The sequence below is a fragment of the Emys orbicularis genome, chromosome 8, assembly GCF_028017835.1.
Source record: "Emys orbicularis isolate rEmyOrb1 chromosome 8, rEmyOrb1.hap1, whole genome shotgun sequence".
Classification (NCBI taxonomy): Eukaryota; Metazoa; Chordata; order Testudines; family Emydidae; genus Emys; species Emys orbicularis.
Window position 1 is genome coordinate 11,841,780 of NC_088690.1, and position 13,370 is coordinate 11,855,149.

At 44.9% G+C, this 13,370-nt stretch overlaps 1 protein-coding gene across 1 annotated transcript in view; it reads right to left on the reverse strand.

Moving 5' to 3' along the window:
* LRP8 (LDL receptor related protein 8) overlaps positions 1-13,370 on the reverse strand; it is a 277,087-nt gene that overhangs the window by 71,125 nt on the left and 192,592 nt on the right. Inside the window, 1 exon segment of the mRNA XM_065409640.1 lies at positions 11,326-11,454. Within this exon segment, the coding sequence (XP_065265712.1) occupies positions 11,326-11,454 (129 nt within the window).

A 13,370-nucleotide genomic window follows, 5' to 3' on the forward strand; every position in this document is an offset into this window, starting at 1 on the left:
AGGCAAAAAACAGAATTCATAGAGATAACAAGGCTTGGTGGAATTTGATTTATCATTCTTTTCAGTTTCAATGATTAAGATAGCTTTTTTTTATTTTTAACTATTATAATTTGTACAGCCATGGGAAATTAAAGGGGGGTTGGGGTTAAAGCAGTGCTAAAAGCAGGGCTGCAGGGGGTTCCCTGCACAGACGAGGGGCCCAAGACACTCTCAGGCAAGGTGCAGGAGAAGCTGTGGGCCTGGTCTGGCAGAGCAGAGACCCCCCAGCCAGGTGTGCAAGGAGAAGAATGAGCTGTCAGCCACACGGGAGGACACCCCACCACTGAATGGTTCCTGCCCGCGGACAGCCCCCATGCTCCTGGCTTTCGCGTGAGGGATTGGGACTGTGACAACAGAGCTCCAAAGAGCTCCTTGCCCTGCTGATGACACTGGATCCCTGCAGATGCAACATCCGGGGAAGACTTCGGTCCTGACAAGGCAGAGTGGAGACCATTGGCCTGGGCTGAGCTGATCCCTACAGGCACAAAGTGCAGGGGGAGGCTGTACTTGCGCTGACCAATACCAATGGATTTTTTTCATCGATTTCAGTGTGTCAGCTGAAATTAACATTTACCAGCATAGATTGATTTAAACTGATCCTTGTAAAGCCAAGCCATGATGAAAAAGAATGTATTTATTAGGCTAAAGGAAGACCAAGCTGGGTCTATATTAACACTAGAGGGGAAGTTCTCAGCACAGTGAGCACAGGGATTTGGCACTTACAGGATCCATATGGCCAAATCCCCGCAGGCTGCACTGAAAACATCCCCTTCAGCTGGGAAACCAGGTTATGGAGGGGGGCTCCAGGATGCTGCTTGTGCCTGGGGGAGTCACCATGGGGCACCACTACTTCAGCTCAGGGGATTGGGGTCGGGGTGTGTGTGTGTGTGTGTCGGGACTGCCGCTGCATCTGGGAGGGGTGGGGAGACTGCCCCAGCAGCAGCTGGTGTGGCTGGCTCTGGGGCCACCTGAGCTGCTCAAGCAGGCTCGGGTCAGCTGCACCGGCCGCTGCAGAAATCACGCAGAAATCCATTACTTCCGCGACAGACTCGCAGCCTTATTTATGGCTACGTATACATCCTGTTAGCTCTTTTAATTTATTATATTGGAGTTTGAGGAATGAAAGAGGGAATGCTGGGGAAAAGGTCAGAAACAGAAGGCTGACAGAGAGGTTAGGGCCTGATCCAACACTCAATGAAGTCAATGGGAATCTTTCCATTGACTTAAATGGGAGCAAGATCAAACCCTAGAGAAAGGACTTCGAGGAGGAAAGTGAAGTGAGCAGGCGAACAGGGTGAAAGAGGAATTTTCAAGACAGGGGGAGCATGCACGGACCAACGGATACTACTTTTAAATTCTCCAGCTCCGAGTGCATGATGCACACACATAACTCATAGGGGAATACTACAGGGACCATCACTCGAAGAAGAACAAACAGTTCTCTACTGGTGTACATGGGCACAACTTGATTGACCTCAAGGGAGTTTTGTCCATTTGCACTTACAGAGGATTTGGCCAGGAGTCACTTGTGGGAGCAGTAGCCCAGGGGCACAAGGACGTGAGCTGACCTGGCAGAGTGAAGAGCAGTGCATCAGAGGCAAGTCGTGACCAGACGTCAGCAGGGCTGGACTTGCAGGGCCTTGAGGGTTTGAATTACTCAGTGAGTGACCCTCAGATTAAAAGGGCACTATAGAAATATACAGTGTTGTTACTGCCACTTAGTCACAGCATTTACATGGGTTTTATACAACACTGAAAAGGGAAATACAGGAGTCCCTTTTGGGGCAAAAACCTGTATGTCAGATGAGGGAAGGGGAAGAAGAGGGATACACACGGAGAAAAATAGGGGGAGAGAATGTTCCAGCCCATCCTGCTATTGCATGTGCTGTGACAGAGGGAGACCTCCCTCAATTTCATCTCTTTGTTTTTAGTTTTAGTAAAAGACATTTTCAGTTTAAACAACCCAAGACTGTTCATGTAAGAGATTCCTGTGAGAGCCCCTGGTCCTTTCCATGTCTGTCTGATAAAAATGTTCCCCTAAACAACTAATCAAAGGGATCAATGAGAGAGGATGTATCCATTAAGTGCACAGATTCCCTTGGACCACAGATCGGTGTGTCTTGGAAGTACAGTTAAATTACTGGAAAATATCCTGTTACAATAGTAATGACTGCACTGGCAGAACCTGACAGATTGTGGCTGGTCCACAGAGGAAGGAACACAGTAACAAGGGGCCTTCCTGCCCCTTTGCAACCCTGCACACGTGCTGGTCACAATTTCAGTCCTGAGTATAACGACAGGCCCCAGCTCAGGGTGCTGGTGAATCTAGAGACTCAAAAGGGGAGGGGAGAGGTCTTTGAGCCAGCCAGCAGAGCTGAGTCAATATGGGTGGTAGTGACGTAGGGAGAGGTGCACCCTATACCTTATAAAGGGTGGCAGAGCTCCCATTCAAAAGTTAGTCCGAATTCCTCTTAGGGCTCCCGCATGTTCTTTTTTTCATACAACCCCATTCCATTATTGGCTTTAGCTTAAAAGCGGCATCAAAGAGGGGCTTACAAAGTGCTGGTCAGTAATATAAGCCAGCCATAGATGTAAGATCCCCAGTGCTAGTGGTTAAAGTCTACACTGATCCTAACTTGAGGCTTTAATTACAGTACTCTGGAGAGAAAAGAATGTCTCTGTGCTTCGTTCTCAATCAAGGCTATTGGCTAGCTTAGGTGGTTCCCTGCTCATCTCCTGAGCTTGGTGTGGGAAAGTGCGTTTATGAAGGTGCAGTTTGCAATTTCAAAAATTGTGAACCCAGAATTAACTGTGGGTTTAAATTCTACCACTTAGACTGCTACATTCATGATCTGCACCTACACTTCGCACTGGTCTACAATTTTTGAGACGTCGTCTGCTTCAGAGATAAAATGTGCTATTTATTATGTATTTTGATGTGCTGAATTCAAATATGACAATTAAAACAACTGATTGGCTACTGTTTCTAAGATATTTAAGTTTTTACATTTTATGTCTATGTATATTGTGTAGATAGTAGAGTTTTAATCATAAATTGTAAACGTAGGTCTTTCCATGTGTTTATGGTTGCTTTACATGATAATATTTCACCTGTCCTGTTTATGTAACACTTTAAAAATCAGCAAAAGAGTTATATAAATAAAATTTATGATGAAACAAATGGCAAAAAACTATTATGTACATAGTTTAGTCCTATTCAGTGTCTACTCGGCGCTTCTTGGCTTGTCTCTTGTATTCATTAAATGGAGCATCTCTTGTCACTGTCCAGCAATAGTCTGCAAGCATTGATGGGCTCCATTTGCCCTGATAGCGTTTCTCCATTGTTGCAATGTCCTGGTGAAATCGCTCGCCGTGCTCGTCGCTCACTGCTCCGCAGTTCGGTGGAAAAAAATCTAGATGAGAGTGCAAAAAATGTATCTTTAGTGACATGTTGCAACCAAGGCTTTTGTATGCCTTGAGGAGGTTTTCCACCAACAACCTGTAGTTGTCTGCCTTGTTGTTTCCGAGAAAATTTATTGCCACTAACTGGAAGGCTTTCCATGCCGTCTTTTCCTTGCCACGCAGTGCATGGTCAAATGCATCATCTGGAAGAAGTTCACGAATCTGAGGACCAACAAAGACACCTTCCTTTATCTTAGCTTCACTTAACCTTGGAAATTTTCCACGGAGGTACTTGAAAGCTGCTTGTGTTTTGTCAATGGCCTTGACAAAGTTCTTCATCAGACCCAGCTTGATGTGTAAGGGTGGTAACAAAATCTTCCTTGATTCAACAAGTGGTGGATGCTGAACACTTTTCCTCCCAGGCTCCAATGACTGTCGGAGTGGCCAATCTTTCTTGATGTAGTGGGAATCTCTTGCACAACTATCCCATTCGCAGAGAAAACAGCAGTACTTTGTGTATCCAGTCTGCAGACCAAGCAAGAGAGCAACAACCTTCAAATCGCCACAAAGCTGCCACTGATGTTGGTCATAGTTTATGCACCTCAAAAGTTGTTTCATGTTGTCATAGGTTTCCTTCATATGGACTGCATGACCAACTGGAATTGATGGCAAAACATTGCCATTATGCAGTAAAACAGCTTTAAGACTTGTCTTCGATGAATCAATGAACAGTCTCCACTCATCTGGATTGTGAATGATATTGAGGGCTGCCATCACACCATCGATGTTGTTGCAGGCTACAAGATCACCTTCCATGAAGAAGAATGGGACAAGATCCTTTTGACGGTCACGGAACATGGAACCCTAACATCACCTGCCAGGAGATTCCACTGCTGTAGTCTGGAGCCCAACAGCTCTGCCTTACTCTTGGGTAGTTCCAAATCCCTGACAAGGTCATTCAGTTCACCTTGTGTTATGAGGTGTGGTTCAGAGGAGGAGGATGGGAGAAAATGTGGGTCCTGTGACATTGATGGTTCAGGACCAGAAGTTTCATCCTCTTCCTCTTCCTCGTCTGACTCAAGTGAGAATGATTCTGGTGCATCAGGAACCGGCAGTCCTTCTCCGTGGGGTACTGGGCGTATAGCTGATGGAATGTTTGGATAATGCACAGTCCACTTTTTCTTCTTTGACACACCTTTCCCAACTGGAGGCACCATGCAGAAGTAACAATTGCTGGTATGATCTGTTGGCTCTCTCCAAATCATTGGCACTGCAAAATGCATAGATTTCCTTTTCCTGTTCAACCACTGGCGAAGATTTGTTGCACAAGTGTTGCAGCATATTTGTGGGGCCCACCTCTTGTCCTGATCTCCAATTTTGCAGCCAAAATAAAGGTGATAGGCTTTCTTAACCATAGTGGTTATACTGCACTTTTGTGATGCAAAAGTCACTTCACCACAAACATAGCAGAAGTTATCTGCACTGTTCACACAAGTACGAGGCATCTCTGCTCACTTTGGCTAAACAGAAATGTGTCCCTTTACAAAATCAAACACTGACAAATAAGAGAGCACGACACTGTATGAATTCTAGAGCTGATATAGGGCAATTTGTTCAGCAGAGTGATGTAAGCTTCGTTATGATTGCATCATCCATGACTTCTAGGAATAACATGATGCAATTCATATCATGTATGATGCAATACCAGCTTCAGATTGCATCATTCATTGTTTTGCCTAAAAAGCAAGTACTGTCCAAACCCAGTCATAGATTTATTCATAGGTCCAGTCAAAGATGTATTTTAGTCATTTCTGGTTTAAACTGAGATCCCTTCCCTTTATAACTCACTTATCCTCCGCCATTTCCAAGTCAAGGGTCGTATATACTGACCCAATAGCATATCTTGAAAACTAGAGCCAATCAACAATTTTAAGCATCATTTTCGTTCTCAGTGACCCAGAATTAGTAACGTTTGACTACATTTATTTCAGAAGCATTTTGGCTGTAGAGCAGCCTTAGCCACCTCAGCACTGCGATTTATACCCACAATTAATCCCAAGTGCAGCGGCAGTCTTTGTTGGCACAAATCTGGACCCATAATCACTGGCGCTTTATCCACTGTAGTTTGAATGATTCACATCATGGAGCCTTGCGCTGCTTTTTTTTTTTTTTTTTTTTAATGGAGATATCCCATCTCCTAGAACTGGAAGGGACCTTGAAAGGTCATCGAGTCCAGCCCCCTGCCTTCACTAGCAGGACCAAGTACTGATTTTTGCCCCAGATCCCTAAGTGGCCCCCTCAAGGATTGAACTCACAACCCTGGGTTTAGCAGGCCAATGCTCAAACCACTGAGCTATCCCTCCCCCCCCCTTGCTTCTTTCAAGATTAGTCCACAGGCTGACAGATCTCACCATTACAAAGTTGTTTTATTAACAACAGATCTCACCAATAAAAGAAGCTTGTTATTGCTCATTTTGTATAGGTCTCCAAGGAGAGCTACAGGAGGGAGGTGGATTCCTCACGGGAGTGACTAGCTCTCTGGCCCTTGCAGCAATTTGTGCCTAACAGACCCACACAAGCAGTCTTGCCTAGCTGTGGAAGCAGTTTTTATTTTAGTAAATTAATCCAGCTCCGACTGGGATTAGCAGTGGTCCATACTGTTAACCCTAGGTGTAGACAGCTCAGGAAGAATAGCCTGGCTGATGCTTCTGACCAGGAATATTACACTCAGGATTCATATTTCATGTCAATGCACGTCCCGTGGCCTGCCATTTGTTTGTAGGATATGATGCCTGTTCACATGTTGGACAGGGCAGGGAGATCAGGAGACAGATTTTTTGATGGTCTTGACTCAGAATAATTTACTCATCATTCACATATTGTGCCAATACATATGCTCCAGCCTACTTGCATTCATGGCCAGATGTGTGGAGAGCGTGCTGCCTGCTAACAAGGGGGTCAGAAACTTGGCCCAAAGCAGAGGTTACAAGCAATTTACATGGGCAGCCTGCATGACCCTACCAGTGGCATCTTTCTCCCTACAGCAAGGCTCTCCTGTGTGCTAGTTTTATTGACATTTACTTCTGATCACACTTGATGACAGTTAAGAAGAACTGGTGGGCTGCCAAAGCCTGTGACTGACCCCTACTGGGTGTGGATGGCATGGCCCTCACTACAAGTTTCCCACAGACCTATGTTACATACATTTGGCAAAACCCTATAAGACTACTCAGCACAGTATTGTTTGCAGCAGGGCAGTCCCCTGGTAGACATCACCACCATCACCACCACCTCTGTGTTTTGTGAGAAATGCCCATAAGTCAGGTCAGCCCTAACTCGAGGAGAGAGTTCATGGCTCTGAATCCTGAGTGGAAGGAAAGAGGGGGAGGGAGAAAGAGATTAATGAGTCTGCTCTACAGCCTTAGCTAAGAGCCATATGGCTTTTAGCTCATGCAGTAGAAGCTCATGCACTAAGCTCCAGAGGTTCCAGGTTCAATCCCGCCCACCAGCAACTGGGATCTGTTGGTGTTACAGAAGCACCTCCCATTAGGTGCCTAACTATCTTTGTTGGGTGGGGCTTAGCTCCTCTTCCCCCCCAGCATCTCCTATTGGCTAGCTTAGGTGGTTCCCTGGTCACCTTGCTGGCTTTTGTGAATCCCATTCTCAGGAGCCTAACTTCCCATGCATTACATACAGAGCCTGGGTACCTAACTCAGGGCTGTGGATTCCACTGGGTGGCAGGGCATCCAAACATTAGGCATTGCAGGGCTGAGTTTAAGTTTCCTTTTGTGGATCTAGCCCAGGGATCGGCAACCTTTGGCACGCGGCCCATCAGGGAAAGCCCCTGGTAGGCCGGGATGGTTTGTTTACCTGCAGCGTCCACAGGTTCGGCTGATCGTGGTTCCCACTGGCCGCGGTTCGCCATCCCTGGCCAATGGGGGCTGCAGGAAGAGGTGGCCCGGCCCGCACCGCTTCCCGCAGCCCCCATTGGCCTGGAACAGCAAACCGCGGCCAGTGGGAGCCGCGATCGGCCGAACCTGTGGACGCTGCAAGTAAACAAACCGGCCTGGCCCGCCAAGGGCTTACCCTGAGAGGCTGCGAGCCAAAGGTTGCCGATCACTGATCTAGCCCTAAAAGCCTTACATCTTGCCAACAGTTCTGTAATAGTCTTTTACGCATGACTAAAGGCGAAAAAGGAGTATGTAACGTATCGGTTTGTTATCCAGTTATGTGACATAACAATGCCCTGAGGCTGTGTCCATGAGCTGACTGTAGAACAAGCATCTAAAAATCTCTGCTAGAAAATCTGTAATTTTTATGAACCAGAGCCTGTGATTTGTTGCCATATTATTTGTTGTTGCCACTGAGTTCTGGACTTCACTCTTCTCTTTGAGCCTGCTCAGCTGAGCCTCACCAATGCCTATATTGACATGTGGGGAGGGATGACTTCTTACTATCTGTGCCTCACAAATACCATTTCCTTGGTCCTCTCTCCCCTGCTCTTTCCTACTCTTTGTTCTACTCACTCTGACGTTCTGCCTTAAATTACCCAGAGAGCTTGTTGGGACAGGGATTGTCCTTCAACTCTGCATTTGTACAGCCCTAGCACTATGTCTGTCTGGAGTTACGCCTGATCCTGCCTTGGGCCTCTAGCTGCCACTGTAATGCTACCAGCACTGCACAGTAATATAATAGCAGAAGTATAGGCCGAAATGACATTCGTAACTTCCACATTCAGCATAAGATCTTCTGAAGGATGATAATACTAAAAGCCAGTTATTCCAATCAATAAATGGGAATGGCCCTAGTTTAAATGTGTCCAAAGTGTCACATTAGCTCAGAATAAGAATGTTATTAATATGAATTTAGAAACAGCTAGGAGTTTGGACATTTCAGTTGCTATCCCCAGTCATCTTCAGCTTGTTTATGGCCCGGGCAAGCTCTCAACATGGAAATTACTCCGCACACAAGGAAACTTCCCATCCAAACATTTATACAGAGAACTATGTTATATTTTTATTTCGACATGTTTTCTGGCTTGGTGAAAGGAGCAGCCTTTGGTATGACAGGGAGCTCTGCTTTGAGAGGCTGCAGTTGACAGTTGTGGATGAAGCTTCATTTAAACAACAACAACAACAAAAAAGTCAGCATAGAAAAGAGATTTTGACGTAGAAATATACTTATTTTAAAACTCAGGATGAAGCGTACTGAAGAGATAAGAGAAAAGGGATAAAGAAAGATTCTAAATAGAGAAGAAACAGGAATGTTAACAGAGTATCAGTAGACAAGCTTAGTGAGGTTTATCAGATTTGGATAAAAGAGAGGATTGCTATCAATCCTCCACAAGTACTCAGAGTTTAGTAGCAAAGACAACGTATTTGTCCTCGTCCATGAGAAAAAAAATCCTTAATTTGATAAACAACCACATCTAAAGTGCCTTCTTTGCAGCACTTCAGTATTTTCCACTCTGTCTGCTTTTTTAAAAAGTGAATTTAATTCATGTGAAAAGTGCTGGACTGACAGGCCTGGAGACTGAAAGCCTTTTATTTGTTTTAATGCACAGGAAAGGTAAAACAGTAGAAATACTTTCCTACCAGTGTGCCTTAGCCCAGTCCTAGATTGAGAGAACAGCTCCTTCTACATTTCTGCTCAGTCCTTGAGCTCTCCGCTGTGGCTGCCAATTGGCATCCATAACACTGGGGGCTATTTTGTGGTATGGACACCTGTCCAAAAAGAACTGGCCAAAAGCCACTAATTTGGTTCACACCAGCTACTTAATAGCTTCAGAAGATGATAAAATTTGTCCTCCGAGTAATTTCCATGTTAAGAATTCACATGTGCATGGAACAAGCTGAAGATAACAAAGGATACATCAACTGAAATGCCCAGAAAGGAAATTCTCAGCGGTTTCTAAATCCATATTAATAGCATAATTATCCTGAAATAAAGTGATACTTAGAATACAGTTTACTACCTTTTTAGGGGTTACTTCTGAGCATTGAAAAAATGAAATTAAATGCAAGCAATTTAAAACAGCTTTCTATTAAAAATGGACTCAATACTGCAATCCTTGTTTGTGTAAGTAGGGCAACTAAAATGAGGGTTGCAGGTTTTAGTCCTAAAATTGTTTTAAGATCATTAATTCAGCACTCTATCTGTGTAGAAGGCCAGCGCCCTCCTGACATCCAGGGTGTGTAGCCTATGCTCCTCATCTGATGCATGAGGCTTTGGAAAGAAGACGGGTAAGTATATGTCCTGGCCAGTATGAAACTGGAAAACGACCTTGGGCAGAAACGCTGGGTGTGGCTGCAGCTGGACCTTATCCTTGGAGAAGACCGTATAGGCTCCGAAGTAAGTGCCCTGATCTTGGACACCCTGCAGGCCAACGTTATCACGACCAGGAATGAAACCTTCCAGGAGAGAGCAGGAAGCTAGAGGCTCAAAGGGAGGCCCCATGAGCCTCGACAGCACGAGATTCAGGTCCCAGGGAGGGATCCCGGACGTGCGGGTAGACCTTTCAAAAACTGTGCTGTCATGTTATGAGTGAAGATCGACCTGCCTTGGAATGGAGGATGGAAAGCCAAGATAGTGGCCAGGTGAACTGTGATAGGGATGATAGGGACACCACCTGGAACTGCAAACTGGCTGTTGAATAAATTTTTCTTCCAAACAGATCTAACCCTTTGGCCTCTTTATTTTTGGGGGTTGAACTGGTATACCCCGGCTTGTCTTTTTTATTGGCCGCAGAGACCACCAGTGAGCCGGAGGGTCGGTATAGAGGTATTCAAATCCCTTGGCCGGGACAAATACACTCAACAGTTCATAGAATTATCAGCAAGCATTAAATACTGCATTCCCATTCCCACATGTGTAATTAATGGCTAAAGAAAACTCCCTTGGGTAAATTTTTATGATATTTCCCACTTACTGTGTTGACTTTTTTTGTTTTTAATCATGAAAGAATAAATGTTTGAGCTAGGGAAAAAATTACTGTCCATAACATCAAAATTAGGGGACATATTTCACTCATAGTACACAAAAGCTTTTCCCAAAGACCAAAAAACGTGACAACAGACATGGAGAGGCACCAGTGGAAAAAACAAAGAAAGAGATAGAGCCCTTAAGGGTGTAGTTACCCAGAATTATCAGAGGTTCCAACTTGGATTCCATATCATTGACTTAAAAAAATAAATGCATGAAGTGTCTGAGAAATGAGCTATGTCATATTGGAAGATTAGAACTGACAGTCCTGGAGAAAAAAGTGAACTTCAAAGAGAAACCTAGCTGAAGAAAGGGAGATCATTTGGTCCACACACAAAAAAGTCAAGTGTTAATAGCCTTACCAATTTGGCTGTGTGATCTTGTCAGAATTGCTAAATTGACCAAAGGTGGGCATAGCCAGTACCTGGATGGCGGCCCTCAAATAAAACAGAGACTCTGCAAGAAGTGATGTTGGTGATTTAGGAGGAAGCACTCTTTTGCCCCTGAATCAGCAATACATCCATGATCCAGTATGGGGCCTGAGGCAGTATGCTGTCTTTAGGAAGACACATAAAACCAAGGTCTGTTGCCCATTTAAGCCCCTACAGCACTTTTTGCACAAGTATGCATGCTAACCAGTATATCTTAACCAAATTCTAGCTGTGTTCTGTAACTGCATTCTACTAGAGTGACAAAAGAATAGTCAGCTGTACACAAAATCTACTCTACTTTCCTCAAGTAGCTCCAACGCTTCCTAAATCGGCTGAATAGCATTGTCAATATAGAGTGACTGTGGAGTTTGTTGGTGAGAAAAGTGATCCATTCATATGCAATCTATAAATCACTTTAGGAGCCTCTTGGAAGAAAGCTGCTATATAGATATTAGGTATTATTATAACTCACCAGTAGTGCAACCAGCCTCGTCAATTCCACTTTCACAGTCTTTCTCCCCATCACATCTCCAGGATGATGGGATACATTTGTTGCTTGAGTCTCCACAGCTAATTTTTTCAGCTGGGCACACTTGTTTGGCTAAAAAAAAAAAAAAAATACAAGGAAAATAAATGTAAATATGAAAACAGCAGTAGACATTAAAGAGATATTGGTTTTAGTAAATTTAATGTGGTCAAATTCTGAAACTGATATCCAAGTAAAATTCCTATCGTAAGTGGCAGAGACCATTGATATCAATGGGGATTGGGCATGTTTAGAATACCAAAAGTCAAATGCAGATACATCACAATAAAAGAGCTTCAGAACTGATTTTTATTTAAATATTCAGCAAATAATTTAGCTGACACATTTTTTATTATTAATTGATCTACTAGTAGCTAATGTGGTGGGTTTTTGTTTTGTTTTGTTTTGTTTTGGTTGGTTGATTGTTTTTTTTTGTTTTGGAGGCAATTTCTTTTGTACAGCAATTTCTGAATTTCATGAAGCAAGAGAGATGTCCCCTATAAGACAAGGGAGATAAGTAGACAGGATAATCACAGACTCATAGATTTTGCACACATCCAACTACAGTTGGCTAAAAATTAGAAAAAACCACAATGAAAGGCACCAGGCCACAAACAAGCTTAGGGGATGGAGAGACTTGCAGAAATAGAATCTCTGGTATATAAAAGAAAATGCACTGATGCACTGTGGTCTTCGTTCTTCTCTCACTTACATTAGTTTTACACTGCTAAAACTCCCTTAGCTCCATTGGAGTTATTTCCGATTTATACCAGTACATGTAAGGTGAGACTCAAAAAAACGGTCACTCACCTCTCGTAACTGTTGTTCTTCGAGATGTGTTGCTCATGTCCATTCCAATTAGGTGTGCGCGCACTGTGGGCACAGTTGTCGGAAAGTTTTTCCCCTAGCAGCACCCATTGGGTCGGCTGTGGAGCCCCCTGGAGTGGTGCCTTCATGGCGCTCAATATATGACCCTGCCTACCTGGCGCCTCCTCAGTTCTTTCTTGTTGGTTACTTCAACAGAGGGGAAGGCGGGCGGGAACAACAGTTATGGGAGATGAGTAACTGTTTTTTCTTCTTTGAATGATTGCTCATATTGATTCCAATTAGGTGACTCCCAAGCCTTACGTAGGCGGAGGGGTCGGAGTTAAGGAAACACTGATTGCAGCACTGCTCTGTCGAAAGGCGCATCATCTCTTGCGTGCCGGATGATGGCGTAGTGAGAGGTGAAGGTATGTACCGAGGTCCAAGTTGCTGCCCTGCAGATTTCTTGGATCGGGACCTGGGCCAAGAACACTGCTGACGAGGCTGGGCCCTCATGGGGTGTGCTGTAAGAGCTGGGGCCGGTACTTTGGCCAGCTCATAGCCCGTGCGGATGCATGATGTGATCCAGGAGGATATTCTTTGAGATGAGACCGTGAGCCCTTTCATCCGGTCTGCCACCGCTATGAACAATTGGGTCGACTTCCTGAACGGCTTAGTGCGCTCGATGTAGAAAGCTAGTGCTCGCCGAACATCGAGGGAGTGCAGCCTCTGCTCCCGGCTACTGGCATGAGGCTTAGGGTAAAAGATAGGCATGAAAATGTCCTGACTGGTGTGGAAGTGCAACACCACCTTTGGGAGAAAGGCCGGGTGAAGCCTGAGTTGCACCTTATCCCTGTGGAAAACCATGTATGGTGGGTCAGAGGTGAGGGCCTTTAGAGCTCTGACACTCTCCTCGCAGAAGTAATGGTGACCAGGAAGGCTACCTTCCATGACAGATATAGGAGGGAGCAAGTTGCCAATGGTTCGAATGGGGGCCCCCATGAGCCTGGAGAGGACCAAGTTAAGGTCCCACAGGGGGATAGGCTGTCTGATCTGGGGATGTAGGTGGTACAGACCCTTGAGGAAGCGACCACCCATACGGTTGGCAAAGATGGATCAACAGGAGGCTCCTGGGTGGAAGGCCGAGATAGCAGCGAGGTGTATCCTTATGGAGGATGCCACCAGGC